The sequence below is a fragment of the Leptinotarsa decemlineata genome, unplaced genomic scaffold (assembly GCF_025532065.1).
Source record: "Leptinotarsa decemlineata unplaced genomic scaffold, Ldec_3_MD MMD2_tig00026282_RagTag_RagTag, whole genome shotgun sequence".
In the NCBI taxonomy this organism is placed as follows: domain Eukaryota; kingdom Metazoa; phylum Arthropoda; class Insecta; order Coleoptera; family Chrysomelidae; genus Leptinotarsa; species Leptinotarsa decemlineata.
Genome location: NW_027412668.1, coordinates 17,934,450 through 17,957,012, shown reverse-complemented (window position 1 = coordinate 17,957,012; position 22,563 = coordinate 17,934,450). Strand labels below are relative to the sequence as shown.

The 22,563-nt window shown below is 34.8% G+C and overlaps 1 protein-coding gene across 2 annotated transcripts in view; it reads right to left on the bottom strand.

The window, feature by feature from the left end:
* LOC111509842 (homeobox protein unc-4) overlaps positions 1 to 18,928 on the bottom strand; it is a 105,483-nt gene extending 86,555 nt beyond the window's left edge. Inside the window, exon 1 of one of the 2 annotated variants that reach the window (XM_023165675.2) lies at positions 18,074 to 18,928. In XM_023165675.2, the coding sequence (XP_023021443.1) occupies positions 18,074 to 18,320 (247 nt within the window). In that variant the 5' untranslated portion in view covers positions 18,321 to 18,928. The remainder of the gene's footprint in view (positions 1 to 18,073) is intronic. The other variant, XM_023165676.2, reaches the window with a different exon arrangement.
* Between the last annotated feature and the right edge of the window lie 3,635 nt (positions 18,929 to 22,563).

Genomic DNA, 22,563 nt, shown 5'->3' with positions numbered 1-22,563 from the left:
GTCAATAAGGAGTATTATCTAGAAGTTTTGCGACAAAACCAACTCCGTAATCATGCCCTAACCACCGTATTCACCAGATTTGGCCCCCTGCGACTTTTTCCTGTTCCCAAGATTGAAGAGACCCATGTAGGGACGATCTGTGTTGGAAGGTCTAGTGCAAGACACTCTTTAAAAAAGAGAGCACGTATTATGACAACCAGCGGGTAACGTTGGCTCTTGATCAACCATGGTTATAAAATAAGTATATGAGTTAAGGGAAGTTTAAAGATAATAGCTTCTCTGAGCAAAGGTGCCAACCTGGGTTTTATCGTGTGGAATCTCAAAAACTCGAAAATTATACTTTTCACTCTCTTTCAATATCGAATTCAGAGTGAGTTTTGTAATATAAATTACAACTTCCCTACAGGTTCAAAATTTTTCAAACTAAATATATCATTACTGGTTGGATGGAATTCTGCCATTGGTTAGGTTAGATTAGTATTTCTTGTACTGAGTAACCTTTCAATAAAAGCATTTATTATTATTATCATTATTTTTGTAGGATATGCTGACCAATCTGCTCCACTTAATTAACTGTCATTTGGATAAGTATTGGAAACTATTAAAAATTCCTATACGTTCAAAAACAAGTACAAATACAGTGTATTCCATTTATAACGAGATACCCCCAATAACTTTTGGTACAATGATTTGCAGGAAAAATAGAAAACACGTCAACTATATTATACAGGGGGACACATTGACATATTCACATTTGATGTTACTTACTCTATCGCACTCCCAGAGCATGTCAACAAATTCAAGTGAATCACCCGATATTGTTTCACATTATCAGATGCTCCATGATAAGCAGATTTCAATAAAATATAAAACATATGGTCTGAAGCTTATGGTTCGGGAGCTAAACATTATTTGGGTTGAAAACGAGCTACCCTGATTGAACTTCTGTACAATCTGTTACCAGGGTTTCATAGGTGTCTTTGTGAAGTTTACTTCAAAAAAGTCTTATTTTGCCTGTAGTTAAGTTTGAATTTGATATTCTCTTAATTTTATATTCATCTCATTCTACAATAACGATTACGTTTAGTTTGAATGGAGAGGTGCATCGTCAAAATTGTCGATATTGAAGTGACACGAATCCTCATTTATACCGTCAAGTTCATACCCAACGACCTCAAAAATTGTATGTTTGGACAAGAATTTTAGGTGACCACATCATAGGACCTTTTTTTATCGATGATAATTTGACTAGGGATAAATATTTGGATATGTTGGGGAATCAATTAATACCGTGCATCAATAGGGCAATTGAGGAGGATATAAATATTTTCGAAAACGAAATAGTTTTCCAGCAGGACGGTGCACCTCCTCATTATGCAGCTTCAGTGCGACAATTTTTGGATGATCATTTCTGTGGTCGCTGGATTGGCAGAAGAGGTCCTACAGAGCGGCCACCAAGGTCTCCAGATCTCACTCCTGTAGATTTCTTTCTATGGGGTCATTTGAGGTCTAAAGTGTATGAGATAAAATCAACAACATTAGAAGATTTGAGAGAGAATATCATGAAGCATTGCAGATAACTAACCCCCGAGATTCTCAACCCTGTAAGGGCGGCAATGGAAGCTCGTTTGTGCCATTGTATAGAGGTTGGTGTAAACGTTTTTGAACATTCACTATAAAATTTTTTTTTCTTCTCATTGTCCAGTCATCAGATTTTGATTCAACAATTAATAAAAAATCCCTTTTTCTGATTTATTGCTCCCATATTTGTCTCTAGAACTGTATAACTGTATAACTGTATAATTGTTTTCCTGTTTTTTATTTCTTCTCCAAAACATTGTTTCAAAAGTTATTCCGGGTGGCTCGTTTTCAACTCAAATAATTTGTAGCTTCCGAACCATAAGCTTCAGACCATATGTTTTATACTTTGTTGAAATCTGCCCAAGGAGCATCTGATAATGCGAAACAATATAGGGTGATCCATTTGAAAAAAAATTGGTGACATGCTCTGGGGGTGCGATAGAGGAAGTAACATCAAATGTGAATATGTCAAAATGTGCCCCCCTGTATATTATTGTTGATGTGTTTTTTATTTTTCCTGAAAATCATTGTACCAAAAGTTTTGAATGGAATGCGCTGTATATAACCGCGTTTTGTTGCTTTTGAAAATTAAATAAATATCATGAAAAGAAGTTATTCTGTATTCCGACACGACAGGTCAGTAGTAGATAGATAAAACAGAAACACAAAATATTCACTTGTCGTTCTCGCACACAGATCTAAAGAAAAGGTTTTTACAGTATAGATTATTCTAATAAATAGAATAATCTGTGCTAACTATACCGAACGACATATAACATTCAACAAAACGTGACTAGCTAATAGCTTATATAACTGTGAAATGCGGAAGTTGCTACTCTTATTTCGTCGAGGAGGAATGGTAAAGTCGCACCACATATTCCCAGAATTATATCATGTGCCGTTCCGTTGGCTTTCAATACTCTGAAAAGTTTATCTTTGCTTTTACGTGATGGATTCAGTGCATGTAATATAAAACGGTGCTGACGGTTCTAGTTGAAATCATTGAAGTATCAATAAGACTAAAGCTCTATACTTGTGACATTTATAGCATATCAGAAAAAACATCTATGTTTGAAACCATTTCCAGGTCATCCTTATTCCGAAAATATATCCACTTTTCATATTTGGTATCATTACTACAGTTAACAGATATAGAATTACGCAAATCGCAAAATTCACAATTTTCGATTTCATATACGTCAGTGGCGAATCTAAGATTGCCACACGTCTGGACGTACCAGAGGCCAGGGGAAGTACTGCTGACGAAGCAATTGGTTTATACCAAACTTATTGTTTGGTAACTTATTTTTCAATAAACAGGCAACTCGGGAATTGACTTTATCAATTTCAAAATCTAAAGATTCAAAATTGTGAAAGAGTTTTATCAAAACGTTCGGATCGATAGGTCTTCATGAAATCACACTTGCGTTTTATACCTACCATCAGTTTCAGATCTCGTCAGTTCCAAGTTATTTTAAGTCATTATTGAAAGCTGAAAAATAAGATTAATAGGTCTGGAATATCCTTCTTTTTGAAAAAAGTTTCGGAGAAAGTCTAATATTGTGACACACTATATGATATAGCTATACGAAGCATAAATAGTATAACTAACCTAACTTAACCTAACCTGACCTAACCTAACCAGACCGAACCTCACCTAATCTTTCTACCCAACTAACTAACAAACTAACTAACAACTATAACTAACCTAACCTAACCAGACCGAGCCTTACCTAACCTTTATACCCAATCTAACTAACTTAACCTAACCTGACCTAACCTAACCAGACCGAACCTCACCTAATCTTTCTACCCAACTAACTAACAAACTAACTAACAACTATAACTAACCTAACCTAACCAGACCGAGCCTTACCTAACCTTTATACCCAATCTAACTAACTAACTAACAACTATAACTAACCTAACCTAACCTAACCAGACCGAACCTTACCTAATCTTTCTACCCAATCTAACCTTAAAATACCCTCAATACTTACATTTTGGTAGGAAATGAATAATTATAGTTTATCACACTGTTTATGAAAAATCGTTTTTATTTATAGTATTTTACTTTCAAATCAATAGCAACACGTCTATATAGTCTTAATAAGGGGTCAGCTATATATTTATATAGTATGTCACAATACTAGACTTTACCCAAAGTTTCTTCTGATTTTCATGTAATGATCATTTCGGAATTTGTAAAGGGTTAACAATTCCTAAGCGGTCTGCGAATTGAAATACAGCAACCTTGTCAATGTTGCAACTTGTTTTGCAAAATTCTTCAAACTCTAAAAGTATTAATAAATTGATTAATAAATTGGTTATAGGTTATTATCAACAAATCAATCGGGTTATCAAGCACTCATCACTGTAATATATGTATTCGCTAAATCAACGCAATGACGAATAGATGTAAAGTTTATTTCTTTCAAAGCAAATGTTTGGAATCTGCTAAAGTAATATTAATTTCATACCTCATACTTCGAGACTAATCGTAATTAGATATCATGCTGGGATAATTAAATGTTATGGTGTGTAATTACACTAATGAAGCGTTTTTTGCAAATTATTCTTTGAAAATGAATTGATACCTTCTTGATGTTGACTCATATCGTATTATCTCCAGAGACTGAATCAAAGCTTGATTTGTATTGGGCAGATAGGAATTTTCAAAGACAGGTACACTGTAACTGACAGATATGAAGGTTCCTTTCAAACTCCCATTCTGAATGATGTATAAATAATTATTATGAAAAAAAATCAACATTGAAATTGTTTTTCTCTTCAACTTTACAAAAATGGATTCAATAGTAAGCATCTGCTTTTTGAATATGAAAATTTGTTTCTATAAATTAATAGCTCTTCTCCCGGGATTTTTTCTTAGTTCATATTCATTTATTTCTGTAATTTTTTTATTTTGTTGGATTGCCTATATTTAATTCATTAATTGATTTTTCGGAATGCCTCTGAGGTAATGTTTCAAATATTCATCTCAACTTTCACAGCATTTAATTTGTTTCAAAATAGGAAGCAGATTTTAAAGAATTTGTTACGAAAATTGAACAGAAACTTTCGATTCGATTCTAATGCTCATATCTATGCCTTGTGAGAATTATTGTTTATAGATTCTCCATTTTGGATTTCGTTATTTGTCTACGTCACAATTTGTTGTTTCACATCTTCTCTTTTACGTTTCTTGGCCTGAGCTACCAAGGATCTCTGGTCAGCGGCAGGTTGTTGTTTCGTTTGATGCACTTTTGCTTCTACTTCGTCATTGTATTCTTCAATATTACCGAGCAATTGAAATTAAATTTGTCCCTATACATTTTTATATTATTGAAGATTACAATCTAGAGAAGAAGTTGTGCACCAACTTATAAAGTGTTGTGTCGAATATTGTTTCACCAGATGAGATTTCAGAAGTTTTCGGAATTTTTGTAATATACCTGTAACTGATGTTAGGTGATTCTGTCAATAATTCGGTTTCTCATTACCAATTCAATTTTTATAGTGACAATAATGAAATCTCATCTCAATCTTAATGATGGGGTAAATTGGTATTGTCGTACTATTTTATGTGGGCTTAAAACTTTTATCCAGTTGATGTAATTATAAATCATTTCATGAATGTATTGTGATTACATTGATTCTATTGTCGAATAGTACGTAATATTATCCACAATATTATTGTTGCATTGATAGCTTTCAATTTTATATCATCTTTCCTACATATCAAATATTTTTCAATTGAATTTTTGTTATTTCTTTCACTGATGAATATTTCTCTTCAGAGAGGCCGATTTTCTTCAGTCTCCTTCTATACTATAGTTTAAATTTTTCACCAAGTGTAAAATATAATCAACATGGTCAAATTATTTCGAAATAGGGGATCGACACACATATGCACACACTTTTTGTGTTATGTACTTTCGCCACCATGGCGCTGGCATCTTATTTTGAATTCTCAATAGTTTTTGCTTACAAATAATGAAATTTTTTCAAAGTTGCTACCAACAAATAATAATGAAAAGGTAAACAGTAATAAGATAATTTTCAAAGAGCTAGAAACTTTGACACTGAAGTTGATTTTGTTTCATACGAATTCTGATTGTATACACCCATTCTATCAAATTCACGGAATTTTGTTGTGACTGGAAGATCCTTCAATTTTGTTGTATATAAACAGAACATTAGTTCCTCATTATTGTTTGTTTATATTGATGTGATCGCTTTAGCGTTCGAAAAATTGCGACTAACCAGAGATGAAATTATGCAAATTAAACATTAGGAGGGTCTCGTGTAGCAGTCTTCACGAGGAGAATCCATAATTGCGACTAATTTTCAGTTTCAGCGGGATCATTGCAAAACGTTGAAAAATGGGTATCCTTAATGCTTACAAAGTACCACCTTAAACTGTTATTTCTGCTAAATGCTTATAATCGCAAAACACGTTTTGATACAGGCTTGGAGAAGAGCACTGTCATTTCGCAGATAATAATAGCCATCGCTATTTTTTCAATTACTTCAGATGGTAGGGGTGTTTAAAAAATCTTCAGGCGAACGTAATAAAGATGTTAAAGTAATAACATAGATGTTCTTCATCTTTTTATGAGGCATTTCAGATTTTCCAAATTGATACCAGTCAACCGCGAATTCAAGTAATCACAGTGTTCAGGGTTTTTTATGTGTTTTGTCCGTATGGATCATTTTCGCGAACGGGTATTAATAATATGATTACTTTGATGGTCATGGCGAATCAATCGGCCTCATATATTTCGAATACCTTGTATGAATTTCATTCACTACAACACTAGGGTTAATTCGGAGTTTTGTAGCCAGGACAAATTATACAGCACAAAACAAACCGTTTTGGAATTTTTGACCACAGAACAAGGATAATTTGCTGTTCTGTGTCATAGATAAAGTACTGTTCTGAGTGCCCCTTTTTATTGTTAACTTCTCTGTGCTACTGTATAATGGTTTCCAGGTGAAACCCATATTATACGTTGAGACTGAAAACAATTCACGAAGTAATGTTATCTATTCGAATTCAAATAATTCATTTTTGTATTTTTTCGTTAGTCTGAAATCTTGTGATAACGCTTTCCAAATTTTTTAAAATCTATTTCGAAAATCTATCTTCGAATTCAAATAATTCATTTTTGTATTTTTTCGTTAGTCTGAAATCTTGTCATAACGCTTTCCAAATTTTTTAAAATCTATTGGTTTTGAAGACTTCAAAAATAAATTCTGATTGTTTCGATGAAAACGCTTATGTTCAAAAAAAGAAATTATGATATTTTGTCGAGATATGTTGACCCAACTTCTAGCGCTTTCGAATCTGTCATTCTACTGAATGAATACACCAACGAACTTGCACTCAATCATCCTAAGAAAAACTGTTTTTTTTTTCTTTGCTAACAGTGATATCAAAAATCATAGAGGAAACCGTTAACCACCATATCCTCAAATATTTGGAAGGCTTTAACATCTTGAGCGACCATCAATATGGCATTCGGAAACCAAGATCAACAGGCGACCTTCTATCGTATGTCACCCATATTTGGAATAAATTCAATCTAGTACCGTAGAGAGTCAAGAGCTATTGCGCTTGATATTTCTAAGGCCTTTGACGTATGGCATGAGAGTTTGCTAGTTAAATTGCGATGCTATGAATTGTCGGATCATTTTTGTGTACGGCTCTCCTGCTTCCTGAAAAAACGTTTCCTGCAAGTGACCCTCGATGAATATCTCTCGAATACTTTCACCATCAACGCTGGTGTTTCCCAGGGATCCATATTGTTTCGAACCATATTTTTATACTAACGTCTTATTGGAAAAAACGAAGAAAAAACAACAGCACACTTGTCTTGTCATTCCATCTGGATTCCAGGACATCGGCTGCGGTTGCACATCTTCACCGGCAGCAGGAGATTACATATTCAATGAGGATCTAGAAGTGAGGCCACAAAAACTCAGGCATCGGTTTTCTCCAAAAAGATAAATGTCTCCGAACCGAATATAATAATGTCAGGACAGACAATTTCGCTTCCTGTTTCGATAAGTGTGTTGAGGGTTGAAATGGATAACAATATGTCATGACACAATCATGTCGCTGCAAAGGCTGCTTCTGTTCCGAACCAGAAAACTGTACACACCTCAGCAACTTCTAATGCTTTTTAAAGCTCAGCTCAGACTTTCTTTGGAGTATTGTTTTCATGTATGGAGCTCCGCCCCTAGGCATATTCTGAAGCTGCTGGATTTCATCCAGAAAAGAGTCTTCCGCCTCTTTGGAGACGCGAACATCACTTGCAACCTTGATAGTCTGGAGCATTGAAGAAAGGTTGAGGATTTGTCTCTCTTCTATAGATACTTTCAGGGAAAGTGTTCACATTTGATTCCATCAAGAGTGGTCTTAGAAGAGCATATTGAGGTTTTTATGCAGTGAGGAAAAAGAGAATATCCCCAAATGATCGAATAGTTTTAAGGTTCATTTTCAACCGTAAGAAGTGAAGTAACATGACATATACTCGTATTCGGTATACTTAAGTAGAATGTATATTCGAAAGTATTAAAATTTGTTTCCTTTCAAAAACGATGCACCTTTTCAGAACCGACTGAAATTGGGCTTCCTATCATTGATAATCTAAATGGTTTCGGTGTATGCCTAGCCGGTAAGTAACTTCCAGCTAGTAAATCATTAAAACATTCCAAACGGTCGGCCCTCCATGTTCAATATCATTGAAAATTCTCCTTTGTTTTATGCGCACTGTTAGAACTTATCTATTAACGTTTAATATTCTCCTAGCCTATAATTTGTGATCTTATCAGGCTTCAACGTTTATAGTATAGTACTTTTTTGAAGCTGGAACTTGATAAATAATTGTATTATTATATCTAATAATCGATTTCACACTTTACTGGAATGCCTCAGGATGTCAAATTCCATTTCATGATATTGGATAAATATGATTCTCATTTCAGACAGCACAACCTGGAGGAATGTATTTACATTTCGTTTAGATGGAGTGGATTGTGACGCATTCTTGAACTGAACGGTTGCTTCAATGTTTCAATGATTCATTGAAGTTGTTAAGAGTGGTTCCGTTTGAGTACCATGATGTTTATATGATTATCGTCAACCACGAGCGCCAGAACATCAATTTTGATCGCCAAGTTAACATTATCAAGGTTTAGAAAATCATCCTTAATGAACGACAACTCTCAAAAGTTCAAACTGTCAACGTGCGAATCTGAACTTGGTAATAATATATCTGCTTTGAGAAATTGAGATTCGAAATTGGTCTTTTATCTTAAAAAAGATGACAATCGTTAAATTTATTAATTTCAAATTTCCCATTATACTTACCGTCTCTGATGTATTGGAACTATTTCTCCAGGTGATTGTCTGATAAGGATACACTATATTGATACCTAGAATTGATAGCCTGGAACATCGAAGAAAGGTTGGAGATTTGTCTCTCTTCTATAGATACTTTCACGGAAAGTGTTCAAATGACTTGGCACAGTTGATTCCACCATATATCAGAAATACGCGACGGATTGTGGCTGCTCATTGTTTAAAGGTTCAACTCAGTACACCTCGAACTTCAGTTTTTGATAACTGTGTTTATAGGAAATAAACTTCCTGAGAACGTTCTCCAAATGGACTTAATCTGCAGCGATTCAAATCCTATGTGAATCGCCACTTTCGCACAGGCACCGCTCTGAGAGCGCCTTAAGGATTTTCCTCTAGTGCTTGTGTTTTATCCTTAAAAAAAATTTTGAATGACATATAAAAATTAAGTTGAGGTGGGATTCTTTTCACCACTCGTGCGAACAGATACAAAATTAAAAATTGATTTGAAAAATTTCATAAATTGAATTAAACCTGAAGGTCAGGTCTTTGACCTGACCTGACTTAGAGCATGATCAAAAAGAATGTGCAAAAAAGAGGATGAGTTACCAAAATTGCGAATCTCTCGCTAAAACATTGAAAAAAATGTAACGACCTTTTTTGGGTATTTTTTTTTACCTTCTACAATCTGAAAAATATGAAAATTAAAATGGATCAGTTCATACAGGTAAAAAATATACCGATTCGTTAATTTACATTGAGAAATACCTGTTATTTCTAACAAATATGTGAAATTTACTATAACAAATTACTTTTCAGTTTTACTTTCGAAATGAAAGTACCTCGTCTCGCTATTCTCAATCGCTCTCTTATTGTTATATATCTCTTTTTCTTTGCATTGAGCCTGAAAGTTTAAGATTGATCTTTTCTGGAAAATGTATCATTTTTTCTTGAAGTGTTTCCGGGTTGGGCGAGAAAAAAGTGAGTCAGAGAGAATCAAATTCGTGTCTTTCTGAGAATACGTAATTCGTAAACAGTATATCATTATCACGAGTATTTGACGGGAAAGGTTTTTGGCTTTCTTCTTCTTCACAGTCGAACAAAGAATATAGGAAACTTCAGAAAAAAAAGAATAAAGAAAATAACGATAATCAAAACTCTTTACAAAAATGAGTAAAGGTTCTTCCAGTTTGTAACTGAAATAAACTTATGCCTTACTCTTTTTGATACTACATTCGCATGAACATTGAATTTCGCGAAAAAACAATTGATGGGCTACACCTGCTTTTCACCATAACTTTTGACAAATTAACGGTCATCATTTGCCTAATTGAGTAATTATATCCACCAAGCCAACCATTTTTTCCGGCTTCTCTCGATAAGATGATGGAATTAAAGTTGAAGTTTCCAACAACTTCCTTTAATGATATAAGTAATTATAACCAGTTTTATGATACTTAATGTATAATTGGTCAGATACACTCAAAAACAAAATGAACATGCTCATTCGTTCTTGAGACTTTTAAATATTATCGGCTCGGCTTGATTTTGCAGATGCTCAACTGGTTTGGAGTTGAAAAAAGCTGAAACATTAATATGTTAATCCGTGAGGTACTCAATAATTTCGAAATACACTCAGGCATTTACTATTATGATTTGAATGGTGACCGTATAGTTGTATTATTATTGCAAGTTGAGATAAAATAACCACTTTGCACACATAATAACAACGTATGGACGTATGAATATGTGACGATATGAAGCCATTGATTGATTTCTGGAAAAATACAGATTTGAGGATCATCTGAAATCCTTTGAGCAGTACTTTCTAATTTGTTTATACTTTTATACCTAGATATTTCTGTCATAATCATCAGCACGGTCATTATTGTGTCTTCGGTTGTGAATTGAATGGCAACATGAAAATTCAAAGACATTAGTCAAAATATACTCTGTGATACATTGAAATATATCACAAGAAATTAAACTGAAGGTTATGTAACAAATTCCCCCCGCGTCTAACTTTCTTTGTCTGTTTGATTGAACGCTAAAAACTCGAAATATATCAAACGTGTTTTCATACGATTATCACTAGGTTAGGTTAGGTTAGGTTAGGTTAGGTCCAAAGTGAGTGGGTCTATTCGACCCTTCACCGCAACCCGTGCAGGGCTTTTTCGCCTCTGGTTTGGTGAATCATCACTTGAGCGCAAACGTTTGCCAACCTGCTCATGGGGGGTTTGTTCCTCCACCTGGGACAGACTCTGCGTACGCCGCTCAAGAATTTGGTGCAAGGCAGTTTTATAAGGTACCTCGCTCTTGAGGAGATGACTCAGTCGTTTCCTGGCTGTATACCACCAAACCTTATTTTTGAGGTTCAGTCATTGGATCAGGAATTGGGGAGTTGAGAAGTTCTCGCTCCTGAACTGAATTTTCAGGGAGGTCAGTTGGAGTCGTAAAGTCGACAATCATCTCCTCTGTAGACTCGCTCCTGAATTAAATTCACAGGGAGGTCAGCTGGAGTCGTAAACTCGACATCCATTTTTTCTGTAGACTCGCTCCTGAATTAAATTCACAGGGAGGTCAGCTGGAGTCGTAAACTCGACATCCATTTTTTCTGTAGACTCGCTCCTAATCTAAGTTTACAGGGAGGTCAGTTGGAGTCCTAAGCTCGACATCCATATCCTCTATAGACCCAGCGTTAGAAATTATTTTTAAGTTTATTCTGTCCATAAAAGTCCTACGAGTAGCTCAGGGAAGAAGGTCGATCACGGCAGAGCCCCGCATTACCGAGACAAGGCGATGCTACGATGAGGTATCTCGAAGGTTCCGTAGAGATTGCTGATCGGCTCAGTGTCATTCATCTTCTCGGTACGGATACACACACCTTAGGATTGAGCCATCGTTGGGATGCCATTCAGTTAGGGAATAATACAACCATGCACAAGTGATTCTGTCATTCCCGTATCCAGGGGGGCTACGTGGAAGCAGACATCCGATGGCCGGTTTGCTCAACCCCCACATCCCAAGACAATGCCCTCGCCGAAAACAGCATGCACAGTGGTTCAGGCAGTGAAAGATGAACAAGAACAGCCAATCCGGTTATCACTAAAGGATGAAATAATTCAAGAGAAAGGCTTGTATCTATAAGTTATCAATCTTTTGCCTGCATTGTTCGAAATATGACGATGTTATTTGAAAGAACACGAGATGGCAATACCAACTACATATTGTTTTTCTTAAATAGGTCTACAACTGTTCCGTATCTCAAATTATGCACTTTATGGTATGTATCTACTTGAGCTCTTTCAGCGATTCTCAATCGTCGCAAAACGCCGTTTCTCATGGGTATCTCCAATCTTGGGAACAGGAAAAAGTCCCAAGGGCTAAATCTGGTGAATACGGTGGCTGAATCATGATTACGGTGTTGTTTTTGGACAAAAAAATACGAACAAGCAATGACGAGTCAGCAGGTGCATGATTGTGATACAACAGTCATGAATTGTTCTTTCACATTGCCGAACATTTTCTTCGTATTGTTTCTTGCAAGCAGCGCATAACTTCAAGATAATACTCCTTATGGACCGTACGACCATGTGGCAAGAACTACTGATACACTACATAACGGTAATCGTAGAAAACAATGAGCAAAACCTTGACATTTGATCGAATTCGGCGTGCTTTTTTTGGTCTTGGCTCCCCCTGGACTCTTCAATTGGTACGATTGCACTTTGTTTTCGATTTCATAACCACATATCCATGATGCATTACCAGTTATGACCCTTTTAGGCAAATCTGCATCGCCGTTGACGTCATTCAACAACTTCTGAGCGATGCTCATGCAACGGTTTTTTGCTCAAAATTCAGCTAGTTTGGAACGAACTTTGCTGCCATACGCTTCATGCCAAAAATGTTTGAAAAAATTGCATACCGACGTATATACCGACATCCTCAGCAACTTCTCTAGCAAATAGTGATTCGACGATTCACCATACCAATTTTTTCTCTTTCTTAACATCCTCATCGGTTTTTGGCGTCGAGGGTACCTTATGTGAAAAGCTCTTAACACTTATAATTTACATTTTTTTGACTCAGAGTACAATCACTGTATGCCACTGTTAACATTTCAAGTATTTTTGAGCACCCAATTTCATTTTTTACACAAAATATTTGATTCAAATTCTATAATCAATTTTTTTCGATAGCATAAAATCGCTGGATCACGCACAACAATCAACTTTTATGCCTCTCACCAACAAACTGAACATGCTACACTGTGAACATTTGTACGAGACGGGTGTACCAACATAAAAGATTCAAAAATCGCTAATCGAAAGTACATAACTCGTAAAATTTGAACATTCACTTAATTTTTTGAACAGCCACTTATATACCTAAGACCAGTTATAATTCTTAGAGTAAATTTGAAATAAAGGCTTCGTTTCACAAGCGACTACAATTATGGTATTAACAAAACCACTATGAATGCCTTAAATTCTATGTCAAATGTCAGATGTCAAACAATTCAAGTTTCATGCTTACACATTTCAAGTAATGGTCTTTCTTGAATCAATTATTAAACTGGAATAATGAGATATACATAATCATGTCCTTTTTCTAATGCACTACATTTCAACCATTCATTTGAACAAAAAAAGACATTTTTTGAATTTCGATTTCGTACTTCAATATTTACATATTGGGTATGTATAAGTACCTAATTTCTAATGTATTTTTTGCCACTCACTTCGAAATGTTCAATGGAAATATTTTTTCTCAAGATAATAATCAATTTTTAGTCAATTTTCTTTTCGTTAAAACACACAAACACTCACTTGATTCATTTATTTTGTTTCCAAACCTAGGTATATTTTCCAAGTCTATAGCGTTTGTAGTAGTACTTATATAGATAAGATAGACATGCTTATTGGGGGTGGCTTTCCAAATCATCTGCGAGTAAAGGAAAAAATATTTTTTCCTGGGTACATTACAGATTGTTTGAAACACATTTTTCTGCGTCGTTACCAACAAAATTATTCATTTAAGTGGACATTTAAAGGAAAATACAGTTGAGTTTATGATAGATATTATTAATTATTTTCTAATACCTAATTTCAAACTACTATAAATATGTCCGTACATTTACTGAATACCATTTTTGTTTGAGAGAGCTATAGGAATAGCAAAACCCTCTACATATTACTCATAGTAATATATTGTGAATATTTTAAAGATTATTGATTGTATTTGTATTTCCAGTCCTAAGTAACACAATTCTATTTACGCTCATACATTTTAAGCTTAATAAGAAGTAAAAAGTAATTACACGACAAAAGTTTTACAAATGATTCACCTCTTCCACTCAATATTTGATAGATAAGTATAGCAATCACGTGTAAACAGTATTATTCAAAATAGTCATTTCATAAAATAACTTACGGTCCCAGAGGATTTTGAAGTTTTGGTGTTTCAATAATTGGAAAATATACACATTACCAAGAGATTTTGATAAAAATCAGAATTGAGCTATCTTATGTTCATAACAAAAATGTATATACCTTTTTCAAGGAGCTAGCTGAAAGTAAAAGGTATCCTTCGAACATAATGGAAAAGTTAATTAGGAAGAAAAAATTTAAAGAATTCCTGCATCAATACTCGACTTTTCAGAAAGACTAAAAATATACAGTTCTTCCATATGCACCAAAATATACGAACGGACTGCTTCAGAAATTTGAAAAATCGAATTTGGAAGTGGCTTTCGAAACTACTCGTACACTACAAAGAATGTTGGGCAACCTTAAGACAAAACAACGTAAAGGCAAATTCTGGGGTTTACGAAATAAGGTGTGAGTATTACGATAAAAAATATGTTGGTCAAACTAAACGGACTCTACCAGCTCGCTACAAGGAACATTTTTCACATTTTCATATTTTCACATTTTCCATAATAACATAGATCAGAAAAGTCCAGTGGTGCTCAACACGCGAAGAGAATAGACACATGAAATATTAAGAGAGGAGGACTTGAAATTATGAAGACCTGTTCATAAACAAGTGTTTGTATGCCTTCGAATATATAGAAATTGTTAGCATCATCTCCTGATGATGTTTACATGTTTAGAAGAATTTGCGTCAAGAGACAGCATTTTTGTTCTGGTGAAAGAAAAGTGTTTTCAGCAGATCCATTTCACGCCAGAGGTTTCAAAAATTCTACATATCAAATCAAATGGAATTCTATGAGATATTATGCATAGGAACGCTACACAATATACTACTCACATGAAATTGAAATTGAAATTGTAGAGAAGAGAACAAAAAATCGTTCAATAAATTGATGGATGAAGCCGTTAGTTACTACATGGTAAGCGATAATCATGTAAAATGAGAATTAAAACTTTCTATGTTCTTTACTAGATTAAGAAACAGAATAATTTCTTAGACGTGACTATCCCTAGTGATACTTTCCATTCCAACAGTCATAACAATCTGGGTAGGAAAATAAAAACAATCATACAGTTAGGACAGAATAATGGTTTTAACGCAAACACAATCCAGAAGTTAGTCTGAAAAAAAAAACTTCAAATTTACGCACAGACTAATATATCCCCAGATCAAACAATCAGAAATTAAGAAATTTGTAATGTTAACATATTTTGGTAAAAGATCAGAAGGAATTGCGCGATTTAAAAAAAACAATTAGTGACATTCAGACCACATGCCAGGTTATCTAATCTTCTTTTTAATACCAAAGATAGAGTGGACAAGATGGAAAAATCTGGAGTTAAAGTGTCGGGAGTGTAATACTGTTTATATCGAATATTCTGGTCGAAATTTCTGGAAACGGTATGTTGAAATGATTCGACATTTTCAAACCATTCCTTGGAATGCAACCACAAGTTTCCGAATCCAAACGATGAAGGCAAGGGTTGGCGACGGAATTATTTGGAATCCTTAGAATCTATACTTAATGACCAAATTGATTTTGTCTTCTCACCGGTATACAGATTATCTTACCCACATTGTTAGAGGTAAACAAAATTCAGATGAAAAAAGTCATCAACGACCGTCTGTCAATACCTGCTGTGGTTATATAAGAGTGTTAATTGGACACGTGTTTCTGGCTATTGGCCTCATCAGCGCGGTGCAGCCAAGTGTTAAGATGGGCAGCAGAGAGAGAGAGAGATTTAAATAACAGAGTAATAATTGAAAATACTTCTCCTCCGCAATGCACAATGATTATAGTGGCGATCCTTTGTTTGCAGGCATGTTAGGCGTACACATTATCGAACCATCAGTCCACCCTTTCGTAACTGTGTTGTGAGCGGCATACCAAGTTTCGTCCAAATAGAAAATTTGCCGTTGTTCTTGTCTATATTTAGTTATTTGTTCTAAGTATTTGTTACGCAATTCCACTATTCTTCTGCTTGATGGTTGTTAAATCAAAATCCTAGTTTCTCTATCCAATTCTGAAGAGTTTTGTCACAGCAGCACACATTTCTTCCTTATGATTTCAATTGTAGGAATCTCATTGCTTTTGTAACAGTCGTATATTGTTTTTTTAATGATTTTATTAGATGAACATCTGAAGGTTTTGGTAATCCCACATCAAATCGCGTCTTGCGTTCATAAGGTTTGTTTTTGACTATTTTACGTACAGTTGAGAAATTAATTTCGATCAAATCTGATGTTGCTTGTAACAGTTTTTTTTCTCTCCAAACCAAGATTCTTATATATATTGAAACATACTCTCTGTGTTTCAATATTCAAATTCATCCGAATCTTATTCACTGGTATCTCCTTTTCGCATTGTTCACCAGCGCTATTGGAATCACTACACAGGATAAAGTATGCGTTGTTATCACACTCTTAGTACTATTAGTACTTGTCCAAGGACGCCACATTTTAAACAAATAACAAAAATTTTAATTAATTATAACTTCACCAATATCGAATTTCAACATTCGAATCGCGATCAGTTCCTGAACTGAACATCAACAACACGACTCTTCTAACCATCCTCACATTCTATTGGTCACCGTTACATGACTTCAAATTTAATTTTATGATTCTTCAGCCATAATAATAAAACTCGGTTAGTGAAAAGTATCCAATACGAATCGCCAATTCTTCATTCCAATTCTCAATTGATATTAGTGGAGTTTTTCAAAAATTTTTCCATTCACCCATCGGTACTCCAATTTTTTATTAAAATTTCTTCTATCGCAGTGCCTTCCCGGCTTTAGACGAGTCTGAAATTTCTCTCATTGTATAATCTTCTTCGTTAACGCCATCATTAGCTACATTCTTTTGAAAGTTAGATATGTCGAACGCGATACGCAAAAAACAATTTGTTTTTATTGGCATACTTAAAAAAAGTAGGAAAAATTTGAATGCTCAGAATTAATAGTGATATAAAATATTGGAGTGTTACTTTTACTTCATAATTTCTATCATGAATTCAGAGCATTCATTTTTAGAAATTTGTAATTTGAAGGATCTTTGTAAAACTGTCTTTTGGTTTGATAACCGTCTATTGTAGAAAACGTAATATAAGTAGGTAGATAGGTATATAGGTATATTCTATTGGTGGATTATCAACAATCATGGCTAAACCCATTGTTGATCAAGCATTTGGTTAGCAGAGAAGTGTTCAGATCTTATGAAGAATTCAAAAAAATGATTGTAAATATTGAAAAATGAACAAAAACTGATCATTTGCGATAAATCTAACCTCGAAACCACTTTCGGCAACGTTAGAAGCTGATTTTCATGATTTGGGCGTTTTTTGCCATCCCAAGTTTTTCCGGTATAACAAATATATTGCCGTACCTATCTTCAAAGTTGAGGAAAGGGTAAATATGTTACTTAATAGTTACTCTGGATTCTGATAAGACAAAAATCAATTGTATAATGATCGTATTGATGAAATAATCGCTTGCGAGTATTTACTACTTTTTTATCGAATCTGTTTACGTTTCTGATGGAAGTGGTTTTTTTACTAGTCTCTTCAAACGGTTGATACTCAATGAGTTTGTCAGGTTATTCCTTTAAGAGTATGAACATTGGCATCAGGTTTCGAAAGTAATCTAGTCGCCTATGAAACGAGCCTATATTTCCCTAAAACTAACGTACCTTTACCATGCGTTTCGCTGCCGCTGTCTTCTGAAGGGGGTCCCGGAGGAGCTCGCATTCCAGGACCAATTCCGTGGGGATACCGAGGCCTGTTCAAAGGAGAAAAAGCACCATGCATTCCCAACAATTGAGCGGCGGTAGGAAATTGCAATAAAGGTGCCCAAGGCGGCCGGGGAGCAAGCTGAGCCGCCGCTGCCGCAGCATAAAGATGAAGAGGAGGGGGTAGAACCCCCGATTCCAGGACCATTTTCTCGCCCACCTTGTTGAAGTTGAAAATCACTTTGAAGATTCACTACGCCACTTGAGTCACTAAACACGACACCTCATGAGAAAGTCATTCATATTACCTACGAGTCTTTTTCAAAATATTTCCGGAAATGTCTATGATTTGGACTGCTACTTTGTCTTCCTTCACTCTCTTCTCAACTCCGCACTATTGATATTTGGTAAAACTCACGCTTATCACGACAGTAAACCCATGTGCCGAGTTGCTTCGAATCACAGGAGCATGTGTTTCGTTAGAGACGACAGAATTCACTAAGTTCCTGGAGCCGTTTATGAATAGAGGGCGTTATGGTTTCCACTTCTCCTCTGCGGGTATGCCTATTGGTGCGTTTGGGCTCCTCCCAGCGGAATCTTCCCTCCCATATAGCTGAATATCATTATTGAGGAATGGGGTGATGTCAATATGTTTCTGTTATTTATCGTTTTAGATTTTGATGTCTTTTTGGTGTATAGTTGAATTTCGATGTTTTATTATTTTTTGATGTATGAATAGGGATGAATATCTAGCGATATATTTCATTAGTGGGTATATATTTTATGTCAAGTTTCATATCGATACTAGACATGACGGGGATATTGGTAATCTGAACACGAAACTAAAATTAGGTAACAGTGAGATGATACATTGATAGGTCGAACTGAAAATATTATCAATTTCGATTGAAAATCATCATTTAACACAGCATTTACTATGACTTTTAAGCTTAATTAGTTAAAATAAAAGATAAAACTCCCTTCACAAGATGAATTTATAAAGTTTTCAGAAACAGCGATGGATTGAATACTTATTATTCTGAAAATAGTTTACTGTTAAAAGGAAAGTTGGTTCCCTAGATATTCGACTATTTTAATTCTCATATTTTTCAGACAGGATTTCAGAAATGATTTACCTACCAAGAAAAATCCTTCTGAAGGAAATATTACTGCAATAGTGCTGGAAACCACACGTTAAAAAATAATACCTCGTTAATCCTCAGCTCTCGCAAATTTCAAAGTCCATTTCAAAAACAGTTGGTATTCAGTTTGGAATTCATTTACTAGCAAAACTTTCGAGTTATTGAATATGGCTCATTGATACGTGTGATTTTCAACCACAATTACCTACCTGTTGCTGTCTATGGAAAAAAAACTGATAGAAATTTACTATAATGAGCTCGTTTTCACAAATGGATAGCAATTCAGTCTAGATACCTACTACATCGTCAGATATTTGTCATCAATTGAATCAAGTTCTAACACACTCAATAATATCTAATCTAGATAATGAAATGTTAAAATCTCACAAATAGGTACAGCAATCATAAGAAATGAAAACAAAATACAAAATCTATCAATTTCATTATTTTATAACCATTCTGATATACTTACCTGAGAAATCCATTGATAGAAAATGAAAATTACTTATACAATACATAGACACTCATTACTCTCAAATACATACAAATCAGAAAAGAGCCACCATTTTGATTGTTTTGAAAAATCTTCATTCGACCGAGTCACCTAAACACCTGTTTGAAGTGAGATTTTTGTTGATGTTCGTAGTTCTCAAGCCATACATTCCTATTTCCAGACTTTTGAAATAAAAATTTTTGTTTCATGTATGTATTGATCTCAACAAATTTGACACACATTTGACGGTCATAGCATTATGGGTGATAGGTACCTACTAGAATTTTTTGGTCAACGAAATCGGATATGTGTTCGTTGAATGCTTTAACTCCTTTATATGTTCTTTGAAACAAGTTAATGTCTGACCAACATCCTTTTTCCCTTTTTTGTCACCGTTCGTGACAAGTTGGCGAAATTCACTTTTGCTTACTTGATTATTACGTCTAAATTTCAAGTTGAATACGGAATATAACTGGAGTTTTTTCTCAACACCAAATCGTTATTTTTAACACCTCGACACGTGTTTCGATCACCAAGTGATGATCTTCAAAGAGGAAGATTAAAACTAAGAACTAGTGCGACCTGATCCTATTTATTCTATAAAGGTAACCCATACAGGTAAACCATCCAGGCGTACCAACCATACAGGTATACCAACCTAAATTAATTTTACAATTTTGCTTTATCTATTATTTTACAATATATATTTATATAAAACAATTTTCAGCTATATAAAAATTAATTTCACAATATTGCCTATCCAAATTTATTTTTGCAATGTGTCCTTATGTTGTAATCAGTAAACCCAACAACATTATTTTATTTTATTTCAACAAGCTATATCGTATGCTCTTTGGTATAGGTTCGGCATCGTTATTCATAATATTATTGTGTTTACTTATTTCTACACTCTCATATAGGCATCTAGTTGCCTGTTGTTGTTAACTTGTCTAACTAATCTTAATGAACTGAAGTCTATGGAATAGTATTGTTGCAAAATATGATGGGCGACTGCTGATTTTTCAGGTCTTCCATATTTTAAGTGTGCTATGTGTTCCTTATATCTTAGTTTCATAGATCTTTTTGTCTGTCTATAATATTTTGCATCGCAGTCAATTTCGTAAATTCCAGACTTTTCCGAATTATCGACTTTGTCTTTTGGACTTCACGAAAGGCTCTGTAGTGTATGACTTGTTTTAAAAACCACCTTCGTACCTAGTTCCTTGAAAATCTTTCCAAAGTTCCTCGTATATTGATGGTATGGAACTGAGATGTATTTATCTTGGTTTTTGTCCTTTCTGAAAGTCGAGATTTCGTTCATTCTTAACCTAAACTTCTTTTTCCTTATTATGTCATCTACAATACCGCTCGAGAAACCGTTAGTGGCTGCTATTTCCTGTATTGTACGGTGTCGAAACTATATTGCCTCCCAAAAATCCACAAACCGGGAAAATCAATGCGCCCCATCGTGTCAGCTATTGGAGCTCCTACCTACCACCTACCTACCTACTAAAGAATTTGAAACCTTGTCTAAAAACTCTTTAGAGTTCATACAACATACAAAAAAGTGGTTCTGCAAGAAGGTGAGATTTTGGTTTCTTTTGATATTAGTTCCTTATTTCCTAGCGTCACAATTCCACAGACATTGCAATACCTCAGGGAATTACTACAGAAAAATAATTTCAATAATAACGAAATCGATGAATTCGTTTCTCTTACTAATTTGTGTATGAAACAAAATCGGTTCCAGGTAGAAGGTTGCTTTTATGAACAACACGAAGGAGCGGCCATGGGAAACCCCTTGTCCCCCTACCTGGCAGACCTGTTCAGGAGCAGATTCGAAATGGAAACCAAAGAAAAGTCGAAGTATTTTCCTAGGATTTGGCTAAGGTATGTGGGTGATATTTTCGCGATATTTGATACCAAAAAATCGAATATTGACGACTTTGTTTCCATTTTAAATAATAGATGTCCATCAATACAATTCAAGTATGAGTTAGAAAATAAGGGACAACTACCATTTCTTGACGTTTTGGTAATGAGGAGCCAAGATGGAGGGTTAGAATACGATATATATTTAGAAAAGAAACAAGCACGTACAGGTATATTCCTGACAGTTCACATCACAGTGGACAGCATAAACGTGCTGGGTTAAATTTTTTAGTGCATCGTCTTTTAACTCTTCCTCTAACACATGATAGGTTCACAAAAGAAAGACGTGCAATACAGGAAATAGCAGCCACTAACGGTTTCTCGAGGGGTATTGTAGATGACATAATAAGGAAAAAGAAGTTTAGGTTAAGAATGAACGAAATCTCCACTTTGGGAAAGGACAAAAACCAAGATAAATAAATACATCTTAGTTCCATACCACGAATATACGAGGAACTTAGGAAAGATTTTCAAGGAACTAGGTATGAAGGTGGTTTTTAAAACAAGTCATGCACTACAGAGCCTTTTGGAAAGTCCAAAAGACAAAGTCGAGAATTCGGAAAAGTCTGGAATTTACGAAATTGCATGTAAGGACTGCGATGCAAAATATTATGGACAGACAAAAAGATCTTTGAAGATGATCACTTGGTGATCGAAACACGTGTCGAGGTGTTAACAATAACGATTTGGTGTTGGGAAAAAACTAAAGTTATATTCATTACCACACCAAAGGTTCCAAACAGTGCATGCATAAGTTGAATACGGATATGTATTTTCATTTTGAAAATCAAGACAAGATGTTTCTCGTTTGTCTATAGTTCGAAAAAGACAATCATTCCGGCCTTTAATAGCAAAACTCATAATCTGAACACACTATTAGAGGT